Genomic DNA, 27,387 nt, shown 5'->3' with positions numbered 1-27,387 from the left:
TCCTCTTTGTTGTAAGAACGGCTCTTAGTGGCAATCGGCCGACACTCTTTAATGTGGACAGACCGCAGTAACTAGTGCGGGGGATGGTAAGTGTGGGTAGTGGCCCATCGAAATTTAACACAACACTTTTCAGCTGAGATTGAATATCCAACCCTTGTAACACAGGAGCATAGAGATCAGGCATTACAGAAAGCCAAACATCAGCCAGGCAATGTCCCTGCAAATTTAAAGTAACTTTACACTTCTCCCATACAGTTTTTGTAAGTTCACTACAAGCCATCAATATCTTTTGGTTCGCTGGATATCTCCACAAATTTAAGGCTTCGGCGACCTTCTCATGGATGTAGCTGTCAGTACTCCCTGAGTCTATTAGGCAATCGAGAGTATCACCATTCACCTCCCCCTTCATAGTCGACCATTCCAGTCCGTAACATCCCCAAAGCTTAACAGTCAATTGAGCTATCACAGGGAAACTTTGTGTTGATCTCACCTCGCCGTCACTTGAAGTCGATTCAGCCAGCTCGTCTGAAGATTCCTCCTTTTCAGTTGTCTTCCATTCCCGCAGCTCCAGGATGAATTTTCTTGGCGCTTTTCTTCTTCTTCTTATCAGTGGGAGTACTTTTCGCCCTACACGCTTTAGCGAAGTGGCCGACTTTCCCACAATAGCTGCAGGTAGCAAATCAAGCCAGGATCTTCAGTCTGGGGTGCCAGCTCTTATTACAGAAGTAGCATTTGCCAGGGGTTCGCCCTTTTCTTTCCTTCAGGGTTCCAGCACACCTGGCTGTTTCCCTTTCGGTTTCTAGCATTTCACTTGACCGCATGGCACTTCTCAGTGTTTTGGCTGGAGTGACAGGCCGGTCATAGGTTTAGGGCTTCGTCTCCAGCAGCCTCTGATGTGTGTAACTGGAGTCGACTCTGATGACAAAAGCATCCAGCTTCAAGGCATTGCGGTGTTGTTGCACATTGACTGCCCTGACATTGCATTCGTTTGCCAATGAGTTGAGAGCTAGTGCATAGGCAGCATCACTTTCCCTGGGTTTCTGGTGTCTAGTCAGCAACTGGTGTTGAGCAAGCACCACGTTCCGTGGTGCCACATAGTAAGCAGTCAGATGTTCCGAGCTATAGCCAGAGTGGTAGCTCCTTGCGTTATGGCAAAAGGGACCTCACCCAGCAGGGAATTCAGGTGGCCCCACTGTATCGCCTCATCAACCACGTTGTTTCGAGTCCTCGGGGCAGACTGGTCGATTGTCAGCCGCTCTGGCTTCAGTGCTGCATCCATTTCTGCTAATAAAATTGAAGTGCCAGTTGATGAAGTAGACAAAGACGATGTAGTCAAACAATAATCATGGCTTTTATTAGCAGAAACTCATGTACAATAATGAAAGACAATGGGTGCATACACAGTTATACCCAAGGGGAGTGTCTTTAATGGAAGAGATAATACACAGCCAATGTTAGTAAGGCAAGGCTAGCCGAAGGGAAGACTAATAGCTCAGCAGATTCACCACAAGGATCAAGTTCTCCACCTTCAGTTTTGACATCACCTACTGGCCAGGGGGCCTTAAAGACCCTCCAAATGCTTTGTCCAGGTGATGCACCGATCAACTCCAAACCATACACAATGAGCTCTGCTATCCAGGGGTCACCCGCATAGCTCATTTTGTCAAGTCCTGCAATTTGCCCTACTCAAAAGAAGACGTCAGGGAAATGATCAGGTCATGGCCAGGTCTGCGCTGAGTACAAGCAGCACTTTTTTTGCCCCGCGAAAGCACTCCTGATTAAATTATCCAGGCCCTTCAAATGGCTCAGTGTCAATTTTAAGGGACCTCTCCCCTCCAGGAACGGAACACCTACTTTCTCTTGGTTATCGATGAGTACTGCTTCCTGTTCACCATCCTGTGCCCTGATACATCCGCCTCATTCATTATGAAGGCCATAGACTCTATTTTCATGCTGTTCAGGTATACCGGCTATATTCATAGCGACCGGTGCTCAGCCTTCATGAGCGACGAGCTGCATCAGTACCTGCTGGTGAAGGGCATCACATCCAGCAGGACTACCTGTTACAATCCCTGGAGGAACGTGCAGGTTGAAAAAGAGAATGCCACAATCTGGAAGGCTGTCAAACTTTCCCTGAAGCAAAAAGGTCATTTAGACTCACACTGGCAGGATGTCCTCCCCATTGTGCTCTACTCCATTCGGTTACTATTCTGCACTGTTCCTCATGAGCTTATGTTTACATTCAACAGAAGGATGGCATCAGGGACTATACTCTAGCCCTGGTCCGAACATTCTCAAGAAGCAAGAATGACCCCCTGGTGGAAAGGGTGAAATTGCTCCATGCCAACTCCAAGTATGCCTATGTGGAGAACCCGGATGGCAGGGAGACACCATCTCCATCAGGGACCTGGCACCCACCGGAAGTGAGGATCCATTGTCTCAGGTGCCTAATGAGCTACCGAGCTTTTTTTTCCCACCCCCACCCAGACCCTTAGGGGACCCGGTTCAGGAGGAGAGTGAACCCCCCATCTATCAACAAACTGGAGCCCCAACCCCTACCCTTCCATCACAGGTGTACCAGGAGGCTCAAGGAACCCAAGGCCCCCTGGTGCTAATGCACTTCACCAGGACCTCCAGACCCCCAGATAACCTGAATCTGTAAATAGTATTGTAAATATTTCTCTTCTATGTCTATTACCAGCTTCTGATCCTTGTTCTCTCATCCACTAACCACTAATTCTGAAAGAAGGGGTGAATGTAGTGAATTGGGATTCACTAAAAGTGTGCTGTACTGACGACTAGTTCCACCTTCTGGCTTCTCCCTGGGGGCCCGTATATAACCCTGGTTTCCCACCTAAACCCAGAACCCATCTGAAGCCTGTTCATAAATCCTATCTGTGTTGTAAGCTAATAAAAGCATTAGTTCTCCTCCAGTTGAGTGGGAGCTTTTATCTACGCTACAAGGTACTGACACCAGACCTTGAATAGATGCATGACTTGCAAAGGGTAGGAGGCAACTTAAAAATTAATATAGCACCTCCCTGCTGCACAAGATTAGCAAAGGATTAACCTGCAAAGGTATGTATTTTTGTTCCCTTTTATCCCACTTAGCTTCATCAAAATGTTGGACAGAAATAGAAAATCAGCTAATATTTACCTGCCAAACAACCTACTGGATCTATAAATGAACTGCAGACAGGCTTTCCAGAAATTTTCAAGGAAACATTATGGATGATTTGAGCTACAGGAAGTTGGACAATACATTTTTTTTTCATATGCACTTATTCTACACATGTTGCAAGTACAAGGTTCATTTTAATCTATGGTTTGTTGATTTTTAGAATGAGAAAACCAAGTTCAGGAAGGGAAAATAAAAGGATTGATCTGTATATTCCAATTATATGTACACCACTAATTCCAAACTATTTTTGGTAAGATTTTTGGTATTTAATAATTGATGCATTTTGTGGACACTGAGACTAGAATACCCAGAGAATATACAAAAAGGCTTTAGGACAACAAAAATCCTTTGAATGAAAAATAACTGGAGAAAAATTGGAAATAGATTTGTTAATGTACCCTAATTTTTTTTATGCTTTTCAGTTTTCTTCCTGTTATTAGATTTATTGTTGTTTCCCAGTAGTTAACTATTTTTTCAATATTATCCAAACCTTTTGCCAAATCGTTAGTTAATTATATCATATCTTTTTTTTAAATCTTTACAAAAACTTTATGCCCATATATCCTTTCTTTATTTCTTTCCCTTTGAATACTTTAAAATCTATTGCCCTACTGGTTATGTCAGTATTGCCCTCAAATTTCAACAGAAAACAAAATCTTCTAATTAATGAATGAATGCATCAGTAACACAAGTTTGGTGAGCCCCCAGTCCCAATAGGCTTTGAGAAACATTCCTAATTTTACAGGATGTTTTTTTAAATTCTTGAAACTAATTTGACTTAATCAACCTCTGCAACTTCTCGAGAGAATCTAATCATTACACAATCTATAGTATTAGCAAGCAACCAAGTTTATAAAAAGTGAAGAAAATCAGATGCTACCAGAATTGTGCAGCTCCTCCAGTGTTACAATGTCAATCTAATTCAGAAGGATTTAAATGAAAAAAATGACAATTAGTTTATTTGTTGAAAAAGTCTAAAAAAAATGACACTGTATATTCCAATATAAAACATAAAAAGAACTCGTACTGCATTTAGTGAGTTTGAGAATTATTTTTAATTCTTGGGATTCCTTAAATTTCTACCTATTGGCTCCCAAATCCACTAATGCATACATAATCCACCCACATTTTAAAGCAGGTTTCAAAACTGATATACCAATCTGATCTATTTTTCACAATAAATTAATTCTGTGATAAACTCTTTTTCAAGTTACAACTTAAGTTTTTAAAGAAGCAGAAACCTGAAGTTAGCATTCTTCTGGATCATCTGATTTAAATTGAGCTAATAAAATAAATTTGATTTATTTAACAATATAGTCGCTTGAAATCTAATTTCAATATCACAAATTTTAAGAAAAAAGTGGAATGGAAATCTATGAAATATGCTAATATTTGTGATACAACACCACTCATGCTAAAATACATCAAAAGCATTGTTCTATGTGGCATTTACCAGAATATTTGATTGCTCGTCTTGAGAAGAATATTAATGGAAATACTTTTTTATTTTTTCCTTGCAAAATTAATGGAAAATCAGCAGGTGTCCTGTTTAAGTTCTCAATCCCAGTAACCATTATTTTAGTTGTGACTATTTGGATGACTATATAGTAAACAGGTATGACTAAACGACCACAGGAATTATTCTGAGATGCCAACATATTTAAGGTTTTGGGATTAGTTGGGTCAAATGCCCCGTTTCTGTGCTGCATATTCTACATATATGTCAAATCCATCAGTCCTTTGGTTGGCAATTACGCTAAATTAAGTATGAAATGTAGTTACCTTTGATATATAAATCAGAATGAAGAGAAAGAATAATCACATAATATTAGAAATGATTCTGTGTTCTTTATGTAAAAAGATATATTTGGAGCAACATTTATAGTTAGGTCACAATAAATCAGAAACAGAATATTGTTCATAATATTTTATGAATTACTTCAACCATCAGCCTTTCAACCAATAACATTTATGTAAAATATTCTCTCAGACACCAGTGAGGCAAAGTAAACATGGTTTAGATGAAAGGGGAAGGTCTCTGAACTGATGTTACCAAAAATAACATTAAAAAAAAAATCATCGGAATGATTGGGAGTGGGAGGGATAAGGGGAAAAAAAACCTTGTAATGAATTTATGCACAGGAACTGGATGCAGACTGGGAATGGATTGTATTTGGACAGTACAACTCACCGTCTCAAAACCATTCTTTTTCATCCGCCTGCAGGACTTGAGGTAAGTACGTATACGCTTTCGGGCACGCTCCTGATACTCAGGGAATTGCCGGCTGCAAGATTCAATTATTGCCTGGATCTTTTCTTTGGGCTGCTTAGAGATGGGGACCATTCGGTCCAAGTTTTCATCTACAAACAGCCTCACAAACATCTGTTGGCAAGAGGAAGACAGAGGAAAAGAGTGCATTGGACGGCTGCTCTATTTGGTACTTTGTTGTCTTGCTGAATGGACACTGTCGGATAAGTTCAATAAGGTTGCACAACCAATGGGGCAAATCTACATGATATGAGACTGGATGGAAAATGTGTTACTCCAGCACTGAATTTTAAATTTGCATTTTTATCTTGCAAGGTTTCTCACAGGGATGTGAGTTCAATGAATGTGTTTAAATCTGCAACTGTCTCCAACCAGAACTATGATAACATATTTTTAAAAATCATCAAATACAATCCAGTTAATTGAAACAAGGGGGCTATTCTTAAGGAAGATCATTATGAATACTAAAAAAGAATAAATATTAGACTATCTAACAACACAAAGAAATCTGAATTTACAAGTAATATGGCATCACATTTAAAAAGTGCACAGAAGGTCATTAAAGATACTTTATATTCTCACGATTGCAGGCATATAACAATATATTCCACACCTGCCCTCCCCCCCATATGATGTATTTCTAGAGTACTCCAGAACCTCTTATTGAATAACTATTTAGAATATTTGACATAATCATTAATTAATAAAGAAATAATGGGTACTGAGTAATAGTATTAACCAACATTTGTTACATTACTTCCTTCAATGCAACTCAAATCGCTATAAATTTTTAATTTATTTTGAGCATGTTTATAAATATAAGCTTTTAACAATATATATAAAAAATGTTAAAAAAAATTCTTTATATTACCAACTATGTTCTAATTCATAATACATGAACATATTTCTGATATAACATAATATACATTTCTGACAACTAAATAACTTATAAAGTCCTTGATTAACAAGTTTCATTTTATATATAACTGGTAATGAAAGGATACATCATTTGTCCATTGCATACAAAGCTTCTAGACTTTTCGCTTTGTTCCATCAGGGTAATGTTGAAACCATATTTTTAAAATAAATTTCTAATGGTTGCCAGACTTAACTAAAATGTAAACATTTTATTTTTGGTAATCGGATTTTGAATTCATATTTCAATAAAAGCAGAGGCACAACACAACTTCCCAGTCCTAACAAATGCATATTCAGTGCTTCATGGGAAATTCCAAATACATCTCACTGGAAGCATCACGAGTCGATGATGCACATGTTTGGTCCTGGAACAACAGCAAGTGTGATTTCAGAGCATGGCGAGTCTTCATCTCACATGAATGGGATATTACTGGAGATGATCACTCCAGAGCATCGACCGGAAAAGAGAGAATCTGGCTGACAGGAAGACAATAGAGTGATGCTAGAGACTCTACGTACACAGGGCTATCTCTGAGGGGCTGCACAAAGTTCTGAGGTGAGGAGCCTGGTGGTTTGGGAGAGAGAGGAGGTGAGGGCATCAGAAGTTGTGGGCCTCAGTTCTGGGCCATATTGGAGCAATGACATAAGTGAAAGAAAGAGGTCCTGTTACCAGTTTATAGGCAGCTGAAGATCTGACCCCAAAAGATAGGAATCTCTGGATGAAACGAGTCAAGCACCAGTGAATAGAGAGCATAATGTAAATGAGTATGTTGCCAATGCACGAGGAAAGGCCAGTTTTGGGGGAGGTAGGATCTATATAAAGCAATGGGTTGGATTTTAACAGATCCAGGAACCTATATCAGAAACTTTGGATAGGTGGCCAGCAATATTGGGAAGTTTGGGGTTTGGTAATTGATCGAGTTTGGAAGGCAGGCTTTGAAACTGAAAGGCAGAGAAAACAAAACATGTAAGAAAAAGTCAACATTCAAAAATATAGGTGTGCTTTAATTTGAATTAAGGATCAAGAATGGCAGTTTAATATTCCTGGATACAAGGTTTTTAGATGGCATGCAGGTGTACAAGATTGGTAAGTGTGACAGAATATGTTGTGTTTTATATTGTATATAGATATGTGTTTGGGAGATAAATCAGGGGCAGGTTTTTTAGTGTAGGTCACATACAAACATTTCAAAATACATCTCATTTAAAATACTGGAGCTCTACTGAAGCCAGACAGTCTGGCTCCGAATACCTTTGCAAAAGCTTTGATGAGTGACCAAGGGACTTCACTAATAGATTGTTGTTTTGAAAAGCAACAGATGAAAGAATTCGTCAGAGCCGTTGCTGTTCTAAGAGGGTCATGTGGTTTTGCAAGCAGAGAGAGTCAAACAGGCTTTTTTTCTGAGAGAGCGAGGGAATTCAGTTTAGCTGCAGCAGCTGGGACTGAAACAGAAAAGCCTGCAAGCTTGTGAAAAAACCCCATTTTAAAGACGGATTGTGAGTTCTTAGTTCAGCCTGGTCAAAACCCTCATAGTCCATATGAGAGGAGAGGACTGGCTGCCTAATGTTTCACTTGAAATAAGGGAATCAAAAATGAACTCTGTGGTGACCTGAAAGAAATAGGTTATTATCTGGAAAACCCTGATGGGGCATGTTTCTTTGGAAAGATACTGGCGTGGCTGATTAAAAGGGATCAGTTTGTGTCCAGGAACAACAAATCCTTCTCTTAAAACTGACAAGAACCTTCCTGAGTGGTAACCATTTACCTTTATAAATATTAAATTCTGTGCACAGTATAAGAATTGCCTGCAACCAGTGAACTTGGAGTGAGAAGTGAGATTGGACTGTGAATTAAAGAACTTTTTTAAACTTACACACACATTACATACACATGTGCTTAGTGGGGGTTAAGTTAGGTTAAGTAAGTTAATAGTAATAATTAAAGTTTGATCCTATTTTCATGTTTAAAGATAATTAAAAGCAATTTTTGTTTAAGTAACCATTTGTCTTGGTGAATATCTGTTGCTGCTGGGTTTTGGGGTCCTCTGGGCTCTTAACATAAGCAATTATAGATATCCAGAAAGATAAGCTATCAGAAGGTTTAACAGTTGATTCCAAAATGACAAAAAGACAATCACTTTGTTAAGAGTCCACTACAGTCTTTGAAGATGGAATGATAGCTGAGAGAATGATTAATGAAAATATGAGAACAAATGCAAGGTCTAACATTCATAAAACACTATTTAGGCCACATTTGGAGTACTATACTTAATTTTAGTCACTACTTTACAGAAAGGATGTGACGATCCTACAGAGGATGCAGAAATGATAGTTCCAAGATGAGAGACTTCAGCCATAAGATTAGACTAAAGAAAGCACAGTTGTTCACATTACAATCAAGGAGGATGAGAGGAAATTATATAGAAAGTGATTGTCATGGATAGGATAAAAATCACAAAAAAGTAATAAAAGGAAATTTCAACCAGTCTAGCAAAGACTGGGACAGCAATAAAGGATAAAGAAGAGCACAATTATTGAAATATACTGAAGATAATTATTTACATCAATAGCATGCCCAGCAAGAAAAACCAGAATAATATTTAGGAAATGAACTTGGGCAAATGGAAAGAGTAGCAATAGGAAGCTTTAGCTGGATGTCACATTGTTTCAGAAAAAGGCAGACAGATCAAAAATAAAATTAAAATGGGGTATGGATAGTTTTACCAAGCTGAGATTCTGTATAGTTTTAGAGAGTTGAAAAAGCCTATCAGGAACTAAATCAGTGTCAGATTTCAAGAACAATATACAAAGCTTCAGACCAAATTCTTGGTTTAAAAAAATGAGACCTTCTAAATTTAGACTCCTATATCAATCAAGAAACATACAGGAAGGGGTCCTGCAAACAAAGGTAAAATTGTGACAAATAATGAGCATAACTCTAAAAAAAAATCACAGAGAGATAAGGAAGCTGCATGATTGAAATGAAAAGATACAGTAAAGTCCCGATTATCTGGCATTGAATAAACTGGAAACTCAAACAATTGGGAAAAAAAATTGAGGAGATAAAAAATTATTTTAAAATATAAATAAAAATAAATAAAGTTTTAAACAGAAGTTTAAAATTTTATAAGTGAATGTTCTCAGAAGCAACACAACCGTTTGGGAGCAAACATTCAACAGTGGAGCACTCTGGTCATGTCCCACTCACAGTAGCTGTTTGATTAAAATGGCATCACCCAGGATGAAGAGCAGCTTGCTGCTGGTATGACTCTCCCAAAGTGTCTACCTATCCATGCCTGATAAGCGTCTTTATCTTTATTAGTATATATTATTAAGAATATTATTAAGGTTTTATCTGTAAACTTGGGGGAGGGGGATTAATTATAATGGCGGTATAATTAGTGTAGCAGCTAGCACAATTTTGTTACAGCACCAACGACCAAGTTTCATATTTAAAGGAAGGTGTGCCAAGGGCCTGAAGGGACATTACGTGGAGTTGAATCGGTTGTAAGCGTGTGGAAAGTGCACCGAGTCCCAGACCAGGACACTTGTGTGGAGATGAGTCAGGTTGTCAGTGTGTGGAAATGCACCGAGGGCCTGACCGGGGTTCAAATTTAAATTTTGTTAGTTACGGGAATTACTTTATTAAAATAAACTTGACACAATTAGAGACAACAATACTATATTTATATTTTTTAAATTGCTTTATATTTTGCTCTCTCTTTTATATTTTAAATAGTATATTCTCAATGCAGGTGTATTAGGCATTGTAAGAGTTAACCTCAGTCAACTGCAAACTTCGCATTTCCGACATCTGCATGTGCTGGATAATGTAGATTTTACTCTACTTCCTTTTGTTTCCAGTTCAACAATAACTCTAACCTGTATTCCACATCTTACAAGACATTTTTTTTCTATCCAATTGCCTTCAGCTAAAAGCAGACGAGCACCTGAATAAAAAGGCTTGGAGGAGAAGGGAAGAAAGGGTCAAGGATAGGGAGATGTGGCTAAATATAGACTCCCTGGAAAATTATAGTAGAAGGAACAGTGTTAAAATTGTTGGGTTAAGAGAGGTATAGAAGGGAGGGAGATGATAACCTTCCTTCAAGATTGGATCCTGAAAACAATGGGTAGAGACAAGGTGGGGGATAATATAGTATTAGAAAGGGTGCATCAGTCCTCTGCCCTACGCCCAGGTCCTGATCAGAAGCCACGGTTTATCTTGATGAAGGTTTTAACAATCCAGGATAGCAAAAGAATTTTATGTGTGGCAGCAGTTGGTGCAAAGGAAAGGGGAAGACCATTAGACATTAATGAGCAAAAGTTTTTTTTTTACCCAGACATCAGTGCAGAGCTGTTAAAAAGGAGGAAAGAGTTTAATTCAGTAAAAAGGATTCTCAGGCAGAAAGGATATGAACTTGCTCTTTGCCAATCAACGACGCTGAAATTAATGATGCCTGGGTGGGGGGGGGGGGGGGTGTGATTCTTTACAGACTCTAGGGAGGCTCAGGAATATGCTAATAAAACTGCCAAGGGTTGTAAAGTGAACATTAAAGGATTTAGTGGAAAAGAAGACATTATAGATATATTGAGCTATTGAAAAGATAAACATATGGTCAATATATAAGAAATATATATGATTAGAATCCGTTTTAAACTGAAATGTGATAATTAAGTATGGTAGCTCAATAAATTTGGATAAAATATGCAAAGCAAAATGTGAAAGTCGAGATGGAAAAGATTAGGTAGCTAAGGGTTGAATAGTTATGTTGAAATTTAGTTATTGGTTAATTGTGTGGGTTGAAGTTTATAAGATAATAGTTAAACAGGAAGAGTTATTAGTTCTCTATGTATATAAGTTTGTTAATGAGGAATAGGATTATCTGAGAGAGCTCTGGGGTGATGGGAGTGGAAGAGGGGAGGGGGATGGGTACATCATGCATAATCCATAGAGGGAGATGGTGCCAACATTGTGGGTGCCAGAGCTAGAGAGGAGGAGGGGGGAAGAGGAGGAAGAGGGGAGTGTTTTAGGAGAAGAGGATTGGTTAGTGGGAGAGGTAGTAAGGGAACAGGGGTTTATTGTTGTAAGGTGTCGTGTTTGTGTTGTCATTGATGTTTTTGCAGGGTGTGTTGTAGACTCGACATGCTATTCCGGAGAGTCAAGGACAAAGGATTGGATTGGCACTGGATGGTAGGGCTGGAGGGATGCATGGGAGCAAAAGTGTGGGGAAGATCTCCAGGGCAATGATTAATACAATTAAATACTTGAGTTTTAATGTTAATGGATTAAATGGGTAGGTGAAGAGTAAGCGAGTCGATATACATCAAAAAAATGAAAGTGGATAGAGCCTTTCTCCAAGAGACACACCTTACAGAAGGAGCGCATCAGAGGATGGGTGGACATCCTCTTTAATTCTAAGGCAAGGGGAGTAGCAATTTTGATAGGAAAGAATGTTCCAGTGAGGGTGGAGAGGGTGGACAAGGATAAAGCAGGAAAATATGTAATGGTACACTGTTAGGTAAATTCAGAAACCTGAACCCTGTTGAATATATTTGCCTCTAATTTCAACGATGATAAAATTCTACAATATGTCTTTTTGAAATTGGGGGAGGGTAGAGAAAACATCCTGATTGGAGGGGAGTTCAATTTTTGTCTGGATCCAGTGTTGGAGTAGTCAATGAAAGGAGTAACAAGGGTCAAGGCAGCTAAAGCTATATTGGCCTTTATGAAGTAGCTGAATTTAATAGATGCATGGAGAAGGCAGCATCCAAGAGGGATTATTTCTTCCACTTGAAGTAACATGATTCCTATACCAGGATAGATTTATTTTTGGCATCAGCCCAATTAGAGGGAAGGATCATGGAAACCGAGTACACAGTGAGACTTTTGTCAGATCACTCCCCCCTGATACGTACGATTATAATGCCAGGAGACTGTGTTTAGGTTGCACATTAACCCATTGCTGTTGAAGAAATTGGAGTTTTGTAGCTTTATTAGAACTCAGATAGACATGTTCTGAGAGACTAACTGTAAAGGCATATTTGAGAGGGCAAATAATTGAATATACTAAAACAATTAAGAGAGAATATTTGAGAGAGGTAGAACAATTGTAACAGGAGATTACTGGACTAGAAAATTATTTTCAAAGAACAGGCTCAGAGGAAAAGTACAGAGAATTATCAAATAAGAAGCACAGGTAATAATACACTTCACATCTATATTATAGAGAAGACCATTTTAATGTCGAGGCAGAAATATTGTGAGCTAGGGGAAATGGCCCATAAAGTTCTCTCCTAGCAGCTGAAGGCAGAACAGGCTTCAAGAACAATTAATGTAATACAAAAGGGGAATGACAGTATTTCCTACAAGCCAAAGGAAATTAATGATACCTTCCTGCAGTTTAATGAACAGTTATATAGAACAGAGGCAAGAGGGGATTTCCTGTCAAAAGTGGAACTGCCAAATTTAGATCCAGAAGAGCAAGAGGGGCTGAATGCCCCTTTACAACAGAATAGATAGAGGAAGCATTAGGTCTACTGCAACCTGGGAAGTATCCGGGGGAGGATGAGCCCCCCCCCCCCCCCACCACCGAATTCTACTGGGAATTTAAGGATCATTTGATCCCCCTCTTTATAGAGGTTGTGGATCAGGTGATGGAGACCCATACTCTTCCAGAATTTTTTTTCAATGGCAATCATTATGGTGTTTCCCAAAAAGGACAGGGACCCAATGAAACCATCTTCTTATCGACCCATCTCGTTACTGAATACAGATTATAAGATTCTTGCCAAAGCCCTGGCAAATAGATTGGCAAAACATTTGCCAAAATTAATAAATATTGATCAAACAGGCTTTGTGCAGAAGCGATAGGCTGCAGATTATATAAGCAGACTGTTAACCATTATTCAGTTGGCAGTCAAGGGGTTAGGGTTAGGGTTATCATGTGTAGTTATGGCCCTGGATGAAGAGAAATCATTTGACAAATTAGAGTGGGACTTTTTACTTAAAGTGTTGGAGAAAATGAGGTTGGGACCAACTTCTACATATTGGATTAGGGCGCTATATCATGTGCCCAAGGCTAAGGTTGTGATCAATGGCCAAATATCTCAACCTTCCCACTACTTAGATCTAGTAGGCAGTGGTGTCCGATTTCTCCGGCTCTCTTCATATTAACTATTGAACTGTTGGGGGAAGCCATTTGCCGAGATCCAGGCATTAAGGGCTACAGAATGGGCCAGGAAGATCATAAAATCAATCTGTTTGCTGATATGTCTGACAGACCCTGTAAACTCATTGCCCAAGCTTCATTCCATGCTGGAAAATTATGGATGAAAGCAAAATTATGTCACTCACAAAAGGGGACCTCAATTAATTGAAAAAGAAAAGTCAAATGAGATGGCCACAAATGGGGGTTAAGAACCTGGGGATCAAGGTAGACAACAATTTATCAAATTTGTACAATCTTAATTACATCCCCGTGTTCAAAAAAATTGAGGAGGACTTAAATAAAAGGATAACCTTGACTGTCATATTGATAAGGCAGGATCAATTATGTAAAAATGAATGTGTTGTTGAGATTTTTCCAGACTTTGCCCATAGCGTTGCCTGGAGATTCTTTCAAAACCTCAACACACAGATAAGTAGATACCTTTGGAACAAAAAAGGTAGCCAGGGTCTCCATAACAGAGTCTCCATGCAGAAATTAACATGGGACTGTTGTCTGGATGGATTGAGATTACCAGATTTAAAAAAATATATTATTGGGTAGCCCATTCGAGGTAGATCGCCTTGCTCTTTGAAAGGGGAAGTACACCATCCTGAGCACAAATTGGTCTGCACACGATGGGTAAGAAAGTAGCAGGAGAATTTATTTATAAATGGGATGCTAAATTTTTATCAGGCAAGAAGTACAACCCCTTGCTAAAACATATGCTATGTGTATGGAACAAAATTAACCAATGTAGTCAGAAATTTAATACTATTGACTGTTGAGAACAAGATCCTGGACACCTGCTGCCGAAGGGGTAACAGGTGTATCGAGGACTGTTATGAGTGAGGGAAGCTCATGTCAAATAGGACACCCTTTTGCTACTTTCATTAAGATCTTTCTTGAGGGACAAATTGGGTCCAACCATGGCCCTACCGAAGTGTAGTGACATAGAGACTCTGAATCGAAGAAGGAAAACAAAAAAGTTTATTTCGGCAATGTTATATCTGTTCCAAGTGGAAGGCCAGAAACCGGGGCTTCATATAAGTCAAGGCAGAAATGGGAGTCAGACCTCGGCATTATGTTGGATGAATGGAGCTGCTTGGATCTGTGTCATGACAGCATGACCACAATAATTAATTCACGATATAGACTGGTGTAGTATAACTTACTTCACCAGCTATACTTCATACCACAGAAATTGAATAAAGGTAAACCAGAAATTTCCTATCAATGTTTCAGGTGTGGCATAGCGACAAGAACCTTTGTGCACTCAACCTGGTCATGCTCCAAGGTTAGACCCTTTTGGGTAAAGCTAGGCCAAGCCCTAGAGAAAAATCCATTTGGGAAATATCATGAACATAAGACTTACAAGGAAATGCCTAGTTGTTACCTGGAAGTCGGACTCTCATTTGGGTATTGCACGTTGGAATATGTAAATGCAGACCTGAGTTCCCTTGGAGAAAGTTAAGGAAAAATATTAGAAACTTTTAAAATCTGGCAACCTTACCTGCGTTACATAGATACAAGGATATAGGTGCGGTCCCCTGTGCTTCGCTGCCTGCCCTCCCCCTTTTTTTTGTCCTTCCTCTCGGTGTGGGGGGGGGGGGGGGGGAAATGTCCATTCCAATCGGGTCAAGTCGAGATGAATGCAAGAGACCTGGAGGATGGGTGTTAAGCTCTAACAGATCCTGTGGTTAATGTGTTTTCCATTTTGTTTTTTTCTTAATTTGATATTTGTCCTTGGTCAGTAGTGTCTTATGTTAAATAAGCAGTTTTTTTTGTGTTTTCATGTAAGTTAAGTTTCTTTATGGTTAATGTGTTCTTATTTTTAGCTATTTTGTGTTGTGGGGAGGAGCGGATAAAACCAGACTCAGTAGAATAAATGTAAATATACTTGATGAATGTAATTGTTGTTGTATGAATTAATGGAACTGTCTGAGTTTGGAAAAATCATAAATAAAATATTCAAAAAAATGAAGGGAAGAAAGGGCAGGGGGAGGAGCACAGACCAACAGACAAAAAGTGATAAGTGGTCATGGATAGGAGGACAGGAACCATTCATCAAGAATAGAAATGTCCAGAAGTAACTGGAGGATGAGAGTCTGGCAGAGTTATAGAAAATAAAATATGTTAATAAATTACCCACATTTTTCTCCTAAACCAACAAGGCAGACTTGTAATGATAGGTCAAATTAAAATTTTTAGCATGAAGCACAATGTTCTCATATAATAATGCATTTCATAGGCTTCAGTTTTCCTACAGCCAACATATAAATCCCACTCATATTAAATATTAAACCAAAATAGTGATTACTAAAAGATGGCTGATCATTCAACCTGAAACTTAATATTGTTTCTATCTCTATAGATGTGCCTGAACCATCAAATATTTCCAGCATTACATCCATATGTTGCTTGACCACCATCTTACAAGAGGACGTTCAATCAAAGGGGATTAATAGAACCAATTCCAAGTAGCAGAAGGACACATCATCATGTAGATAGTGATACTCTCCAGGCAGAATATGAGAACATAAAGGCATGTGGCTGGTAGCAAGATGGATCTAACAGAGCCTTTCATATGTAAAAATGCAATTACACTGGCATACAAGTGACTGGCAATGAACCAGGAGCACTAGTAACCTTCATACCACAATGGCCTTGATACTGAAATAAACACAACATGATACATACATGCTTTTTATTTTGAGTGTAGCAAGATGTAATCTCACTCTGAGGACTTCTGCGAATTACATCCCTTCTCTAGCCTCCACAGACAACTCTATGATCAAGACATTGGCTCGAGATGGGGTGTAGGCATGCCCATCCCCTCTAAAGAAGAACTCCAAAGACCACATTTTGTGACATATACAGTTAATGGTAGGACTTGTAAAAAGCATTGTTGTGCAGAGGAATCCAGAGGTCCAGAGAGAGTGCAATACAGGATCTCCTTAAAATGGCCTTGAAAATAGGCAAGTTGATCAAGAAAGGTATATTGTATTCTTGCCTTCATTGGTCAGGGTTTTCAGTATGACACTGAGGCGATTAGTAAGACGATGTTAGGAGGGGTAGGGCTGGTCACTCAATGTTCCAGGGTACTGTTGTTTTAGGCAAGAAAGAGAGGGATGAAAGGGGCAGGGGTGGAGTTGCTATTAAGGTAGAATCCCACAACGGTGCTCAGACAGGACACACTGTAGGGCTCATCTACTGAGGATATATTGTTGGAACTGATGAATGTTAAGGAGATTATATTTATAGACAATGCAATAATCTGTGAGAATTGGAGGAACAAATTTGTAGAGAGGTGGAGATAATTGCAAGGAACATAAGGTTGCAATAGTAGGTGATTTTAGTTTTCCACATATTGATTGGGACTTCTGCATTGTAAAAGGTTTGGATGGGTTAGAGTTTGATTAATGTGTCTAGAAAGGATTCCTTTATCAATATCTAGACGTTAAAAGTAGAGAGTACAATATAGGATCTTCTATTAGGGATCAAGACAGGGCAGATGATGGAAGTGTAAGTAATGGAAAACTTTGGACCTAGAGATCATAATGTCATCAGTTTCAAGATATTTAGGATAGGCCTGGTCCTAGGATTGAGATTTTAAATTGGAGGAAGTCTAATTTTGATGGAATCAGAAAGGATATGGCAAATATGAAGTAGGTCAGGTTGTTTTCGGCAAAGGTGTGCCAGCTAAGTGGGAGGCTTTCAAACGTGAAATTTTGAGAGTACTGAGTTTCTATGTTCCTGTCAGAATTAAAGCAAGACTAACAGGTATAAGCAACCTTGGCTTTTAAATAATATCAAGCCCAAGGTTAAGAAAAAGGAAATGATAGCAGGTTTCAGCAGCACGAAACAAATGAGCTACTTGAAGAATATAAGAAATGCAAGAGAACACTCAAGTAGGAAATCAGGAGGGTGAAAAGAAAGCACGAGTTCACTCTGGGAGACAAGGTGAAGGAAAATCTCAAGGGCAACTACAGATATGTTAGATACATGGGTGGGAGGGGTATGGAGAACAATGGAGTGGGAGCAGGTCAATGGGACAAGTACAATAGTCCTGTACATACTAGATGGGCTGAAGGGCCTGTTTATGTGGTGTAGTGTTCTAAGGTCCTATTGCATGCAATTCTGGTTGCCCCATTACAGAAAGGATATGGGAGCTTTTGATTAGGTATAAAAGAGATATCAGAATACTGATTAGAGGTGCTGGACAAACAGGTTGTTTCCTCAGGAGGTTGGGAGGACAAGGTGACTCCTGAATTCAGTTTATAAAATTATGCAAGGCATAGAGAGAGGAACTGGTAAGTGTAATTTTCTCCAGGATATGAAAGAGATAGAGGGATACATATCATATGCAAGCAGCAGTTTTAGTTTAATTTGGTCATGATGTTCAACACTGACATTATGTAACAACAAGCCTGTTTATTTGTTGTACTATTGTATGATCTATGACACTTGACAGAAATGCACAATATCTAAATATTCCAAAAAAGTCCTCCAGATCACTTAAACATCATCTTCTGGGTCCCTAATTGAGTCAAACCACCTCTTAATACATGCTATTAACATGCCACTTCAGGATTTGGGCATTTCCTTTCATTTTAACTGTTATTCTGTTTTGATTTTTTTCTCTGTTGATCTTATTTTCATTGTCACTCATCTCTCAATTTTTGAACCATTATTGTTTATGAACCCCTTCTTCCTCTCAAAGTCCTTTTGTGCCAACTTACCAAATTTATTCACCACATTCTGTACCTTTGTATGAATTTACATGAAGCTTGCCTTTGTCGTTTTCATTGTCTCCTCACATCTAATACTGTGTAATTTCTACATGAATGCTTTTTTAAGTTGTCCACTTTACTGTTGCAAAATTTTATCAGGTTACTTTAGTAGAGAGTCAGTGAAACAAAAATCACCCCAATATTCCAAAACTCATTCCCTGAGAGATTAGTAGAGGCAGAAGGCCTCTTCAAATGATTGAGTAAAGTGCCCACAGGACCACAGGCCTTTAACGAGTAAATAGATTTGCTCCAAACAGTTCCTTTTTGGCCAGTGAACACAAAATGACCAAATTATCAACTTCTATGCCTGACATTTTCTTGATTCTTTGAATATTGTTTTAATTCCAAGTCCAATTTGATTTATTTGCTTCAGAAAAAATGTTGCTCACAAAAATTTTCAGACTAGGGCTAACTTTTCTTCCCACACTAACTTAAAGGATTCCATAATCACTTATCGCTGCAACATTCAGGCAGAAGATACAGAAGCCTGAAGTCCAGAACCTCTAGGTTAAAGAATAATTTTTATCCAACAGTCATATGGCTCTTGAACCTCACCATTCTACTCTAATCATAAAGTAGTTTGGGACCATCAAAAGATTTTTTGCACTATTGCTTCATCGCTTTTTCTATCCTTACAATGTGAATTGGAACATATATATCTATGATTTTTTTTGTTTATTACCTCTCTTTCTATTTTGGCATATTGTAATAATTATAGTTGGTGTATCTTTGGCTGTAGCAAGTAAGAATTTCAGTGCATCTGTACATTGTATTTATACATATGACAATAAACTCATAACTTATTACTATTGAGTTGGTCAAATTATCAGAGAGGATAATTTGAAATGAAAATCCTCTCTGATCCAAACTCTATCCCCCACCAATGAGAAGATCATTTGGATTTGCATAAATTTCATTAAATAATTTTCTTCTGTGAGCTGGCCTATGCATTACATAACAATTTTGGATCGGCCACATTATTTTGTGTGTCCACAAAGCACAGACTCTCATGATCTCATGCCCCCCCCCCCCAACCCCCATAAAAGGCTTCTCTAAATTGAGGAAATTTTCAGTTTTGTGAAGTGAAGACAACAGGAGAAAGAAAAAAATGGAAACAATTGTAATAAGAAAGTAGATGATAGAGCACAAGACAACGAAAGAAGAGATGAAATTTGATGTGATAGAGGTAGTGGGGAAAAGAGAAGGGGTTGACAGAGTTGGTGGAGATGAAAAGGAAGAGACAGGGATGGCAGAGTACAGATGGTGACAAAAGGGAAGAAAGTAGGAAAAGTGCAGTAGAGTATGAAGACTTTGGTATTAGGAATGGCATTTAAAGTTAAACAGGGATGAGCAGAAATGAGATGCCCCTAAGAAGATTCCTCTTTTTAGCACAAAGTTGTGTTTTGTTAATGATTTATTGGACAATCATGAGTATGTTGCCTTGGATTCCATTTATATTGATGAATGGAAATTGTGTATGGTTCTGTTATGTACAAGATTTCAGCTAATTTTAATGGGATAATATAACACGATCTTTTCCAATGGGATAATTGCAGCAAAAAATCTACTGTTATTAACAAAATAAATAATACAATTAGTGTAAATTGTCCAGTAATCATTCTAAAAACAGTAGTATCACATTATTTTCCAAGACGTTTCAAGTTCACTTGGTTTGAAATCTACTTGTGCTTTACATCTCAATTTGATAAATCCTGTTACATAGTCTTTATCATCAGTATTGCTTTATTTCCCATTCTTTTCTTGACTATTAATGATAAAGCAAAAAGACAAAAACAGGCCATCATTAATGATTGGAATAAAGTTCCAGCGATCTGCTATTTAATAGATATATGCATAGATCACTGCAAAATAGTACATAAATTGTTTCTGTCAGTGCAAAAGTTAAATATGAGAACTTTATTTGAATAAGCATTATCTTTATGTCTTATCAGAACTTTATATTAAAGATGATATCACAAAATGAAAAACAAAATAAAATATTACACTGTCACTGAATGGAAATGCAAGCAAATAGGATTGCATTCCATTGTGTATAAAATGTTTGTTATGTAGCAGCTCACACACAGAGACATGGACCGGCCCACAAAATGGCCGACGAACGTGTTGACCGGGCGGACCTGGGGTGACACCGGCCGTTGTCCCAAGTGACCTCTGCACATCAGGAAGTTGGGGAGCTCTGGCGGGCATGTGGTCAATCCCAGGCCGACGCTCCAATAACGCGGGGCCCATATAAGCGGGACAGCTAGTGCAATAAACCAGTCTTGCTTTCCAAGGCTTTGGTGTGTGTGTCGTTCTTCTCCACTCTCACATAGTGCGAACACTTTATTGGTGACCCTGACAGAATCAACTGGCAGTTAGACCCGAAAATGATGGATCAAGCAGAACCAGCGACCATCCACGCACTCTCTCTCAGGCTCTCAACATTTTGGGTGTCGCAGCAACACGTGTGGGTCATAGATTTTCTAGGACATCCTCCGGAGAAAGGCAAATATGCGGCCATCAAAGAGCTCTTAACCCGCACTTTCAGGGTCTCCCAGCACAAGTGTGCCACCCTATTACTGCATATGGTCGGATTGGGGGACACAGCCTCATCCACTATAATGAGAAAGATGCTCACTCTAACCAAGGGCCACAAGACATGCTTGCTCTTTGAGCAGATCTTTCTAGAGCAGCTGCCTGAGGATATCCAACTCTTGCTCACGAATGAGGACTTCAGTGAACCTCGTAGGATCGCAACCCAAGCTCTGAAGAGTGAAAAAGGAAACCAGCGCCATCGTAGACCACATCAGCAAGTCCCACAAACAGCTGTGAGAGAGATCAAAACCAACGGGGTGTGGAAGACCATCAATCCTGCCCACCCTGTGGGTTTCTGGGAAACGCCCTGGCCAACTGCCATTGATGGATGCTGCCACTGGCCCACATGATAGCCTCCTCTACGTCTGGGACTCCTTGTGGGGTAGGCGTTTCCTGGTCAACACTGGCGCTGAGATAAGCATCCTACCCCCCCTCCCCCCGCAGGCTTCAACACCTGCAAACGCAAGCAGGGCCCAAAACTGAGGGCAGCCAACAATTCCTCCATTCTGACTTTTGGAACCCGCACTGTTCCCCTTCAGTTCTGCAACAGCCTCGGGACAGTGGCACAACCGCTTCTGGGGGACGATTTCCTACATGCCCACTATTTGCTTATCGACCTAAAGGGACGGTACGGTGCACGCCAGAACTTTTCAGACTCTGCCTCTGGGGGAAGCCAAGCTATCCACCCCCACCCCCCCCCACCCCACCCCACTACCTGGACTCTATAACACGTTTGGACAATGAACTCACCTGAATCCTGGTGGAGTTCCCCTCAATAATGGTGCCACAGTTCTCTGCAGCTGAGCCAAAGCACGGGGGTAAGGCACCACATTCTGACCGAGGGCCCCGACTCCACACCAGAGCACACCAACTCCCTCCTGAAAAACTCAGCCTAGTGAAGGAGGAGTTTATGAAAATGGAGGCGCTGGGGATTGTGAGGTGCTCCAACAGTCCCTGGGCCTCACCCCCATATGGTGCCCAAATCAGCAGGGGGTTTGAGACCATGTGGTGACCATCGTCGTCTCAATGAGGCCACCATGCCAAACAGATATCCCACATCCAAGACTTTGCCACTAACCTGCATGGGGCACGCCTGTTCTCCAAGGTGAACTCATCTTGTGGTGGTGGTGGTGGGGGGGGGGTACCACCAAATCCCAGTTCACTGCCAGGATATCTCTAAGACTGCAATCAAAACTCCTTTTAGCTTGTTTGAAATTCTCTGCAAGCCCTTCGGTCTAAAGAATGTGGCACAAACCTTTCAGCGGATGATGGACCCAGTGGGCTGGGACTTCCTATTTGTGTTCATCTATTTGGATGATATCCTCATTGCTAGCCACAGCCGCAAAGACCACGCTGCCCACCTGAGACAACTGTGCATCCACTTGACTTGAGTTCAGGTTGATGAGCAACCCCACGAAGTGCCAAATGGGTCTGGACACCACTGACTTCCTGGAGCACTGTATAAACAGACATGGGGCTACACCTCTCGCTGAGAAGGTCGAGGTGGTCCGGCACTTCGATAACCCATACATGGTAAAAGGGCTATAGGAATTTTCCAGTACGATAAACTTTTACCACAGGTTCATACCGGCGGCGGCATGCAAGTCAGAAGACATCACTTGAGATGATGAGTCTTCCAGGGCATTCCAGAATGCCAAGGATTTGCTGGCCAACACCACCCTCCTGCTCCACCCCAGACCGGAGGCATCTACCACCCTGACAATCGATGCCTCCAGCACAGTGGTAGGGGGTGTGCTGGAACAGCTCATTGATGGCCAGTGGCAACCCCTGACCTTTTTCAGCAGGCACCTCTGCCCCCCAGAGCTCATATACAATGCTTTCGACTGAGAGCTGTTGGTACTGTACCTGGTAGTAAGTCATTTCCGATATTTTTTGGAAGGCCAGCAATTCAAGGTCTTCAATGATCACAAACTGTTGACCTTCACCTTCCATAAAGTATCAGACCCATGGTCGGCCCGATAACAGACGCACTTGTCCTATGTGTCCGAATTTACCACGGACATACAGCACATTGCAGGGAAAAGCAATGTGGTAGCTGATGCTCTGGCCTGCACCACAATCAAGTCAATACATGCCCTGTCCCAGGGGGTCGACTACGTGGCCCTTACCAAAACACAGCAGCAGGACCCTGAGACCCCCGCAAATAGAACAACGGTCTCCAGCCTCAGGATAGGGGACGTCCCAATTGGCCCAGAAAATCTGACATTGCTGTGCGACTTCTTTACTGGGAGCCCTTGCCCCATCGTTCCTGCTGGATGGAGGAGCCAGGTTTTTGATGCCATCCACAACCTGGCGCACCCTGCAATCCGAGCCATGGTCAAAATGGTGGCTAGCAGGTTTGTCTGGAATGGCCTCCATAAACAGGTCAGCCAGTGAACCAAAACCTGCACGAACTGTCAGTCCTCCAAAGTGCAGGTTCATATGAGAGCACCCACAAAGACTTTTGAACCAGTGCAGCACAGGTTCAGCCATGTACACATCGACATAGTGGGGCCATTACCAGTTTCCCGTGGTGGGAAAATACCTCTTGACCATGGTTGACCATTCCAGAGGCGGTCCCGCTGGCTGATTCCACCACAGAAACCTGAGCCAGGGCACTCGTTGACACATGTGTGTTCAGATTTGGGGTTCCAGAGTACCTAACCTCAGACACAATTCACCTCTGGGCTCTGGGCAGCACTGGCTAACATTTTGGGGATACAGCTCCACCACACCATGGCGTATCACCCTCAGGCCAACGGGTTGGTGGAGGGCTTTCACAAGCACCTCAAGGCAGCCTTGATGGCCATGCTCAAGAGTCCCAACTGGGTGGATGAACTGTCTTGGGTCCTGCTGGGGATTTGTTCAACGTTGAAGGAGGACTCCAATACCTTGGTGGCAGAGATGGTTTGCGGCATGCCTTTAATCACTCCCAGGGATTTCTTGGCCCCCGACAAATGCCCAGATGACCCCACAGCAACCTCAAGAACCTACGGTGAAAACTGGGGTCCATGGTCCTGCAGCATCCCCCACCACATAGCCAGCCCAAACATAACATCCCCAGCAAATTAAAGACTTGTCGGTATGTTTTTGTGAAAAGGGGCGCACACCGGCCACCCCTACGATGACTCTACAAGTGGCCCTACAGGGTCATCAGGGACAACGTTTCCACCTTTGTCCTCAACATCGGCAGTAAGGAGGAGACTTTTACTGGACTGTAATGACTGGACTGTAATGAGCCAGTCTCCACTTCTCCCATGTGACGCAGGGGCAGACCACCCAAGGTTATGAGTAATGGCCCGGTCTCCTGTTCTGGCGGGGGCGGGGGGGAATCATGTAGTGGCCCGCACACAGACACAAGGAGTGGCCCACCAAATGGCCAACGAACATGGCCATCGCATGGACCTGGGGGGTGGGGGTGGGGGGTGACACCAGCCGTTGTCCCAAGTGACATCCGCACGGTGGGAAGATAGGGAACTCTGGCGGGAATGCCAGCCAATCCCAAGCCAGCGCTCCATTGATGCGGAGCCCTGACATCAGCACCTGGGGCCCATATAAGCGCAACGGCCAGAGCAATGAACCAGTCTCGTTTTCCAAGGCTTTCGTATACGTGTCGTTCTTCTCCATGCTTGCATAGTGCGAATGCCATAGTTAGTCCATAATTAGAAATATTCTTTTATTTTATGAGCATGCTTTTATTAAAAGGATATTAATATCATGAATATTACATGATTTAAAAAATACTAAAATTATTCCAAGAATTAGGTATTATAATCACAAAGAAAGATTTGAAAACTGTTTTTAATGGAATGGTAATTAATCATAAAAGCCTCTGTGAGGTTCTTAATTCTGAAAGTTTTTGAGAGGGTAAACGGTCAAAGATTATTTCCACTGATTAATTAATTAGAAATTGCTTGTAAATACTGGCAGAACAACAAGAAATATTAAAAATAGTTTTTACAGGAATGTATTAGGAAATTATCCCACAAGAAAATATTGAGGCAGCATACAACTTTAAGAAAAGTGTTTGAAGAATAAAAAAAGGTTTGGGGAAGGCTATGAAAATAGGATTAAAATAATTCTAAACTGAAAAGCCAACATAGTGAATGATGTGGCTTCTTCCTGTTCCACAATCCCTATGATTCCACTGAAGATGGGGGGAAAAAATATCTGGATAGAATAAATGACCTATCCCTTCAGAAAAAAAATTGTATATTTACTTTCACTCTATATGATATATAGTGTCATGGAAAATCCTGCTGTCACTTACATTGAAAGCTTTTAGCCGTTCAGATTCTGCTCCATCTGATTCAATTATCTTCTCTACATCATCATGGTCATCTTGATCATCCTCATCTTCGATAGTTCTACTCACGGTCAGATCTTCAGGGCCACCTCCCACACTTTCATTTTTAAGCGATTCGTAGCTAGAATAGCTGTGTGCAGGTGACTGAATCAGGGTAAAAAGGGACATAAAACAGAATTAGCCTACCTTATTAAAGGATTATTAATAATAGCAAAAATTACAATACTTAATTCAACATCACAAACCTGATTATTTTATATACACATAAAAGAATCCAAGTCGGGATACAATGTTAACACACTAAAACAATTCTGTGTAATCTCAAAAATGTCATAAAAGAGAAATAACGTAGTCAAAATAGTTAATTTCACATTAAACAGGTAAATCCCAACTAATGATCAAAGATCCTGGAATCTGAACCACAAAGTTTACCCTAGAATATACTGGTGTTTCAAAAGATTTCAATCCAATTTGCATTTTATAGGGTTGAAATTTTAAGATAGATTTCTTGTTGTTTACTGAAATTATTGTAAATTTGGTCACCAATATTGGTTAAATTTTAAGTTTAAATTTAGTCATACTTCTCAGTAGCAGGCCCCTCTAGCCACAAACCTGTGCCACCCAAATACATCAATTAACCTACAAACCCCCATAGGTTTGGAGAGGTGGGAGGAAACCAGAGCACCCAGAGGAAACACACATAGATATGAGGAGACAGCACCGGATTTAAATCCAGGTCACTAGTGCTCTAATAGCTTTATGCTAAGCATCCTCTAATGTCCCTATTTACTTTAGCAACTTTAGATATATGCACAGTAGTGAATCAGCTCATTCCTAATCATGAAAGGAATTCTCAACAGAACAATTAAAAGACTTTTGCTCATTATTAAACTGTTCTTTAATCCACTTTGTAGATTCTGCCAAGGTCACTTAGCTTCAAACCACACTGTAATTTTTACCCATATTGTATTACTAGAGGACATATATTTAAGATGAATAGAATATTGGTTCTGAAAGATGTCAGAGGGAGTTTTTTCATTGTTTTTTTTACACACAGAGTGGTGGGTTCCTGGAATACACTAACAGGAGTAGTGATTGTGGCTCTTACAATAGGGGCATTTAAGAAACTCTTACACAGGCACTTGGTTTTAAGAAAGTTATGGAGTTATAGACGGTGAGGGAGGGAAAGGTTAGATTGAACCTTAGGTAGGTTTAAATAGGTGGCTGCCCTTTACCTCAGCAAGATACCAAGAAGGCCTAGTTAAACAGAGTTAACAAGGATCAGGTAGACCTTTCCAGTGATTCAAATCTTAACATACACACAAAGGATGTCCTGGAACATCAACGCTGGATTTCCCCATGGTGGTATCCAAGGCCTACCATCCTGAGTGTCTTCATCAACATCCTTCCCTCATTAAATTACACATTTTCTGTGGAGTTTACAGTCTATTGTTGCATTTTCAATTCCTCAATTGCAGACGCAGGCCAGTCAGCAAAGGCAAGACAACATCCACGCTTGACTGAGAAATGGCAAGTTTCACTTGTGACACAGAACTAACAGACAATAGCCATTTCCATCAAAAATGTACAACCATTTCAATAATATAAGCATCACACAAAACCCCACCTATGATGTCCTGCCACTCACCAGTGACTAGGAACTTAACTGAACCCTCAAAATAAATCCAATGGTTATAGTAGCAGGTCAAATCTGGGCTTTCTGTGATGATTCTATCACTTCCTGACTTCCCAATGTTCCTCTTCTGCTTACAATGAATATACTTGTAAGAAATTCTCTACTTAAGTGTAAGGATACGGCTGAAACAATAGCTTATGAGGGGATAGCCAGGACCTTTTTTGCAGGGTGACCATAGCCAATACCAGAAGACATCTGTTTAAGGTAAGTGGAGGAAAGTTATAGGAAGCTGTCAGAGGTAAGCTTTGATCTTTACACTGGGAGTGGTGGGTACCTAGAATGCATACCCAAGGATAGCAGAAGAAGCTGGTACAATAGGGATGCAAGAAAAAATAGAGGGTTGTGGGCATTAGGGGAAGGATTTGTTTGTTGCAGAGTAGTTTTACATAGATCAGCACCCTGTTGTGGGCCAAAGGGCCTAGAC

General features: G+C 40.4%; 1 protein-coding gene across 11 annotated transcripts in view; it reads right to left on the bottom strand.

The window, feature by feature from the left end:
- Nucleotides 1–27,387, bottom strand: part of LOC138755501 (nucleolar protein 4-like) — a 280,199-nt gene that overhangs the window by 37,195 nt on the left and 215,617 nt on the right. For 10 of the 11 annotated variants that reach the window (XM_069921595.1, XM_069921586.1, XM_069921587.1 and 7 more), the window contains 2 exons: nucleotides 25,232–25,411; nucleotides 5,373–5,564 (listed from right to left, as the gene is read on the bottom strand). In XM_069921595.1, the coding sequence (XP_069777696.1) occupies nucleotides 5,373–5,564; nucleotides 25,232–25,411 (372 nt within the window). The remainder of the gene's footprint in view (nucleotides 1–5,372; nucleotides 5,565–25,231; nucleotides 25,412–27,387) is intronic. The other variant, XM_069921588.1, reaches the window with a different exon arrangement.

The sequence above is a fragment of the Narcine bancroftii genome, chromosome 2 (genome assembly GCF_036971445.1).
Source record: "Narcine bancroftii isolate sNarBan1 chromosome 2, sNarBan1.hap1, whole genome shotgun sequence".
Classification (NCBI taxonomy): Eukaryota; Metazoa; Chordata; class Chondrichthyes; order Torpediniformes; family Narcinidae; genus Narcine; species Narcine bancroftii.
The sequence above is the reverse complement of the archived record's forward strand: the minus strand, read 5'-3'. Positions and strand labels throughout refer to the sequence as shown.